General features: G+C 39.1%; 1 protein-coding gene across 1 annotated transcript; it reads left to right on the top strand.

Moving 5' to 3' along the window:
• Positions 1 to 1990: 1990 nt before the first annotated feature.
• LOC106868355 (uncharacterized) lies at positions 1991 to 2875 on the top strand. The gene has a single exon (XM_014913569.2). The coding sequence runs from the start codon at positions 1991 to 1993 to the stop codon at positions 2873 to 2875; it is 885 nt and encodes a 294-aa protein (XP_014769055.2).
• Positions 2876 to 7378: the final 4503 nt, after the last annotated feature.

The following is a 7378-nucleotide window of genomic DNA, read 5'->3' as shown; positions in this document are numbered from 1 at the left end:
AAAACAAACATCCCCTTCAACCTTGCAAGAAGGATATGCACCAGAGCATCAGAAAAAATACCTTAGCTTTAAACTGTAAGAACCCAAAAACACCCTCAATGACAGACACTACCCAGTTCAACTCATAGAGGATGGAATCAGTGCAACACAAATCAACATTAAAAAACCTTAAGAAAAGTTCAACACAGCAACACACCTTCCCTGAAAATATTGCGATACATATCCACTTACAACCCCAGAAACAAAGAAGCCTTCACCATCATCACTCAAAATCTATCAAAGTTACATAAGGACCCCAAATTGAAGGCAATTTTACACACACATAAGATCATTAAAAGCCATAAACAACCAAAGTCATTAAAAAAGATCCTCACAAAGGCAAAATTATTTTCTAAAAAAGCAGGTGCTAAAATGAAAAAATGTGGTTGACCAAATTGTGCAACATGTCCCAACCTTCTAGAGGGATCAGAATTCCTTTTTAAAGAGGGACAAAAGTTCAAAATCAAATCTGATTTTACTTGTGCCTCGGAAAACCTGATTTATGTTAGATGCTTGGGCTGCCACCAAACCTACATAGTGTCCACAGGTTTATCACTCAGACGAAGATGCACTCTGCACCGACAGCAGATTGCATTCCCAGAAGACAGAATGATACTCCTTTAGTGAACACATTGACAGATGCGCAAAACAACTACTACCACAATTTGTAATCTTTCCATTTTATCAATGTGCTATTGGAACACCAACACATGTTAGATTAAACAAGGAAACCTACTTCATTGAAAAATATAAGCCAAAACTTAACCATTTCTAACATTTTTAAATGAGGAAACTGACCTCATTGAAAATATAAACCAAAATTTAGCCATTTCTAACATTTCATTCTATCAAAACCAACTCACATTAAATTAACAAAACCTAACAATTCCTAACATTTTTGATTATCTCCCTTATACCGAAAAGATCGCTGATTACCTTCCCCTGTTTCGAACTCTTCTACATCACACTATAGCGAGTAGATAACACCACATCAGTAAAGAAATTTGAGAAATTTGAAAAAAAATGCAAATCCAATTATTTCTCCAAAAACAATGCCACTATTTACAAAATTTTATATCATTTCCATAACATGACAATTTTAATATATTTTTTGACAATATAACACAAATCTTCATAGTTATTTCATTCGATATTGTTTTTTATACATCTGTAAAAACTAACATTTCCCTTCTCCAAGCTTAGATTCGAAACCGAATCTAAGAATTCTCCCTCGTCGGATTTACTGTGAGCAACAGGCGCGAAATCAGGTTTTCTTTGTCCTGTCAAAAAAATGATGGATAGCCTCCCCTCAACCTTATAACCTCAGAGATGTCAAGCGAAGTTCACTGGACAGCGACTGACCTACTTAGGTACTAAACCTGCTGCAGCATGTCCATCCTTCTAGCTGCCCCTGATTTTTATAGATAGGAGAATTTAGCAGGGAGGACAGAGAGAGAGAGGGAGACCATGATTCGCCACAGACTGACCCAGTGCTCCGCGATTATCACACAGAGATTTGCCGTGCCACGCTAATGAGAGAGAGAACTACCAAAAGATGAAAGAACAAACACACACAAAAACATATTTAGTCTTCGGATACATCAACTCCACAGATGTACCCTGGTTTCATTTTTCCTAGCAACACAAAGTAAGTTGCTAAAATTTAATGTAGTGGTGAAGAATATTTACTAACACCAGAGTTCATGCAGCAAATAAAATATGTTATAGTTGAACATAGTTTTCACTTTGTTTATTCACAGGCAAACACATGCCTATCGCACCGACACAATAACACAAACATACAACATTACTCCACCACATTTTGGTGACTCCACTACATTTTGGTGACCCCGTCACAGAATTCCGACCTTCCCTGGAACCAGCTTCAACCGAAGAATAACAGCCTGCACATCATCTGTCAACGAAACAACTAGGAAAGTCTAAGAACACAATGACTTTTCCAGAACCGAATCCAGCGGCGAATACATCACCTACCGACATGACATTTGAAGCGGCGATTACGTGGAGAATTCCCCCATTCTGGACGCACGACCCTGTATTATGGTTTCACCACATAGAAGCCCAGTTTTCTTCTCACCGAGTACTGAGCGATGCATCTCGACTGTCGCATGTAATCGGTTCTCTATCACTAGAGATCATGAACGTCGTCCGCGATCTCATTATGGCACCACACGGTTCTGTGTCATACGACACCTTCAAAACGACACTCATTAACAGAACTTCAGAGTCCCAACGAAAGAGGCTTCACCAACTTCCGACATCGGAAAAATTGAGCGATAGAACGCCTTCCCAGTTTCTACGCAGAATAAAGCAGCTTCTTGGAGATGAGAGCCTCCGCAACAAAGTTTTCAAGCAGCTTTTTCTCCAGCGTCTGCTCTCCAACACACAGGTCGTTCTCGCTTCCACACGAGAATCCACATCCATTGAGGAACTGGCAGAGCTAGCAGACAAAATAGCCGAGGTACCACATAGGTTTTCCACAGTATCGACAGTGACGCCAACCGCTCCGACTACCAATCCTTTCCTTTCGCCGATCAGTTCTTCTGAAATTGCGGACTTGCGTTCATTAATGACGCAGCAAGCTGCACAAATACAGACCCTCACAACACAAATACAGGCCTTATCGCTTGGTAACCAGTGCCGAAGCAGCAGTCGATCGCGTCGATCTAGTAGCCAGTCCCACAGTCCCAGTGCTAGTCGCAACTCACACGACACGTGCTGGTACCACCGAAAGTTCGGAACACTGGCACAGAAATGTACCACCCCATGCTCATTCGCATCACCCAGTTCGGGAAACGGTACAGCCAGGAATTGACTGCGACGGAAGCTCCTGGTTTGCACCCAGAAAGTCGCCTGTTTTTCGTTTGCGATCGGGTAACAGGTACACGTTTCCTGGTTGACACCAGCGTGGAAGTCAGCGTAGTCCCTGTTTCCAGCATTTCAGGAAAACGAAAGGAGACACCAGTCTGTCTTCAGGCAGTTAACCACTCGCCGATCCAAACCTACGGTGAACAGTCCCTAACGCTGAACTTGGGACTACACCGCACCTTCCAGCGGTTATTTGTCATCGCCAAACTGCCGACCCCTATCTTAGGAGCCGATTTCCTGTATCATTTCGGTCTCCTAGTAGACATGCAAAATAGATGACTTGTCGACAGCACCACACAGCTTACTGTGCGCGGTGTAGCCGCTCATGTGGCCACGGTCAGCCCAACCATATTGCTTTCAACAACGACTCGTTATAGTACCATCCTGAAACAGTATACGGACATCGCCAGGCCAGTATTCCATAACCAGCCGATCAAGCATGACATCACCCACCACATCAAGACCAGCGGTCCACCTGTTGCTGCACGACCCAGAAGGTTACCACCTGATCACCTCAAAGCCATCAAACGGGAACTCCAGCACATGCTCGACCTTGGAATCATCCGCCCGTCCAGCAACAACTGGTCCTCGCTGATACACTGCGTCCCAAAAAAAATCATCAACCGATTGGCGGGTTTGCGGTGATTATTGGTCGCTAAACAAAAGTACGGTCAGTGATGCTTATCCAGTCCCTTATCTGCAGGATTTTTCTAGCTCGCTGCACGGAGCTCGCATTTTTTCCAAGATTGACCTTGTGCGAGCGTACAATCAAATACGATAGAACCTGCGGACATCCCAAAAACAGCAGTCACGACACCTTTCGGAATGTTTGAATTCCTGCGTATGCCTTTCTGTTTACCTAACGCAGCACAAACATTCCAAAGGTTTATCGACATGGTCACCAGAGGTTTGCCTTTCGTCTATGCCTACATAGACAATATACTGGTGGCCAGTAACTCGGAAGAAGAGCATGACCAACACCTGCACCTGCTATTCGAACGCCTGCGCAAATATGGCATTGTTATTAATCCCAGCAAGTGTTCCTTCGGAGTTGTTTCCCTTCATTTTCTCGGGCACATCATCGATAAGGACGGTATTCGTCCCCTTCCTGAGAAAGTACAGGCCATCGTGGAATTTTCGCCACCCACATCTCTCCGCAAATTAAGGGAGTTCCTCGGTCTCGTAAATTTTTATCAGAGATTTTTACCTCACCTTGCCGAGATAGCGCAACCGCTCACGGATTTGCTATATCAGCGAACTTGCAGAAACATCGAAATTGCACTGGATGAAGATCAACTCACCTCTTTCGCTGCCCTGAAAAAAGCGTTATCCAACGCTACTATGTTGGTGTATCCGAAACCAGATGCCCCGCTGTGTTTACTCGTCGATGCATCCGATTCCGGAATAGGAGGCGTCCTACAGCAGCTTGTTGATGGCATATGGCAACCGTTGTCTTTCTTTTCTATGCGGTTAAAACCCGCCGAAACGAAATACAGTACCTTCAGTCGGGAATTATTGGCAGCATACCTGGCCGTTAAGCATTTCTGACACAGGCTAGAGGGTACCAATTTTGCCATATACACCAATCACAAACCACTGGCATATGCATTTAACACCAAGCCTGATCGCCACTCGCCGAGAGAAATTCGCCACCTCAACTTCATATCACAGTATACGACGGATATTCGCCACATCAAAGGGACGACTAACTTAGCAGCTGATGCTCTTTCAGTGTTGTCAATAGATTTAAACCAGTTTAGTGCTTCTTCGGTATTGTTCCATAACTTTAAGGATAATTTAGGAATTATTAGAGGTAAAATCCTGTCTAGTATAAGTTTACTGAGTCTGCCAATGTCAGACCTAGATGGGCAAATGAGTCTCACAGATGGGTTATCTTGGAAGTTCTTCTTATGGTCTTTTAAATTAATCCTAGGTTCAGCTGGAACCAGTGGTTCAGTCCTATCTATTAGGTCGTAGTCCTGCATAATTTTCTTGATTTTTAAATTAATCTCAGATAGATTTCTTTTAGAGGTTATTTTGTATTTGGAGTTACGTTCCTTCATGATCAGTTCTTTTATAAGTAGTATAATCCAGCCTGTACAAATTTCCAGTTTAGTCAGCAGGGACTAGAATACCTTGTTAGTTCTGTATTGACTTGATGAATTCCTTAAGCTTTCTTAAATGAAAATTTTTCCTAAGTGGATGCTCCTTGTATTTCACATTAGCTATAAGATCAAAAAGATCTTTTTCGAAATTTTCTAGTAGTGGGTTAGGAGGTGGATTTTTTCTACTCTTAAAAATCTTCTTAAAGTAGTTCCTATCTTGTGTTTCAGTTGATGGGTTTTTCATTTTGTTATCATGGTGGTAGGCAATCCACCTCATCCTTTTAATAAAGTCATTAGTTCTGTGGATTAATAGCCACATATAAGTATCCTTACTATGTAAGGGGATGTCTTTCAGAGAAAATTCTACATTAACCTTTTCCATCCTGTTGAACAAGTACCAGAAAAACACACTCAGGTTCGAGAGGTAAGTTCAGTAGAGGGTTTAGATTTAGATTCAAGATTGAATATGGTACTTATGTGTAGGCACCAGAATATCGTATGGTATGGTATTATACAAAAACCATTCCAAAAGGATAGGTGATCAAAAAATCTAAATAAGCAACATGGATTTCAAAGATGATTGCAGTACGCATGTTTCATGCTATTCCATTTATTTAAGTAATGCGAGCATTACATTAAATGCAATATGAAGAGCAATCTTCAGCTGCACGAAAATGCAGAAAATTACAGTAGAATAGGCATATTATAATTGTGGCAACATTTCAAATCCAAGTGGGAGAAAGAATACATAAAAATCCAAGTGGGAGGAAGACGAGTCTATCAGGCTAGTAACTGATTCTAGACAAAAGTTCTAACTGTCTCTGATTTTATTGTCTCTTATCTAGTGGTGATAGCATAAGGGACAATTGCTTCTAAGGAAAGGGAAGGTGTAAGCAGTATGCATTGACATGGCTATAAATGTATTAGATTATAAAGGTCAGAGTAGTACCAGGTCATTTTACTACTATCAAAATGTTGAGGAATTAAAACCCTAGGTATATGGGTCAAATAGGTTTTTTTCTTTTAGTCTGAATAGAGTATCAGTATAGTTATACAGATAACAATATTAGTTTAACCAATATTTTCACAATAAGAGGTATGTTAATAAAATAAATAAAATGAGATGTAATTATTTTATACAAAAATCCTGAAATAATGTCAGTATTGAATTCAGGGGCTATAGAAAGGGTGTAAAGTTTAAGGATATTAAGTATATTGGGTTCATGAAAACTATTTTGAAGTATCTTAAAAAAATTATAGCTGAAAATAAAATAATGATATTATTTAGGAGACACATAGGTAAGCTTTATTTTTATAATGTGAATAAAAATTATTATCGGATTTATATTAGTTTATAATAATGTGTTTACTAAGGTTTAAGGGACTGAAAAAAGAAAAAGATGTTAGGAAATAACAAGGATATTTAATACAGGAACCTGATGATTGGTTAAGAGTTTCATTATTCATGAATTTGTTTCAAGGTTAACTTGGGCTAATTGAAGAATATTAATTGAATAAAGATTCGATTAATTTAGGGCATAAGGATTATAGTTATTTAAGTTAAAAATACAAAATAAAACAAGACAACTAATGCTGTAATAACAGCAACAATAAAGATACTTTTAAAGTCAAGCATTAAATAAAGTAAAAAACTTACGAGAATTTCCTATTCTTATAAGCTATATAGGGTTAAGATACATATTGAGAAACTAACAGCAATAGCAGAAGTGGGGTGAAAAAATCTTCCATGGAGTAAAGTTGAAATCATATTTATCACAAGTAGATTAAATGTTAAGGTGAGAGATCAGGAATATATGTTATAAAGGTTCAATTTCCAATTTTAAAATATGTGCTAATTGATAGTCCTAGATGACTATGGTAGAAGTTAAAGTACTATAATTTGATAACTTTAGCTACTTTATAAAAAACTTTTTTTTTTTAAATTTAAAAGTGCGAGTAGAGCAGTGTACACATGATACCCTAAGGTCTAATCTATTACTGATTAGATTAGGATTTATAAACCTTTATAATCTAATACATTTATAGCCATGTCAATGCAAACTGCTTACACCTTCCCTTTCCTTAGAAGTAATTGTCCCTTATGCTATCACCACTAGATAAGAGACAATAAAATCAGAGACAGAACTTTTGTCTAGAATCAATTACTAGCCTGATAGACTCGGCTATGTCAAGATGGATTTATGTATTCTTCCTCCCACTTGGATTTTTATGTATTCTTTCTCCCACTTGGATTTGAAATGTTGCCACAATTATAACATGTCTATTCTACTGTAATTTTCTGCATTTTCGTGCAGCTGAAGATTGCTCTTCATAATGTAATTAAT

Source organism: Octopus bimaculoides, chromosome 7, assembly GCF_046866305.1.
Source record: "Octopus bimaculoides isolate indiv1 chromosome 7, ASM4686630v1, whole genome shotgun sequence".
Classification (NCBI taxonomy): Eukaryota; Metazoa; Mollusca; class Cephalopoda; order Octopoda; family Octopodidae; genus Octopus; species Octopus bimaculoides.
Note: the sequence above shows the minus strand (reverse complement) of the source record. Positions and strands in the feature narration are given on the sequence as shown.

Excerpts from the sequence above, each read along its gene's own strand:
- LOC106868355 (XM_014913569.2), top strand. The coding sequence starts at position 1,991 with ATGACTTTTCCAGAACCGAATCCAGCGGCGAATACATCACCTACCGAC.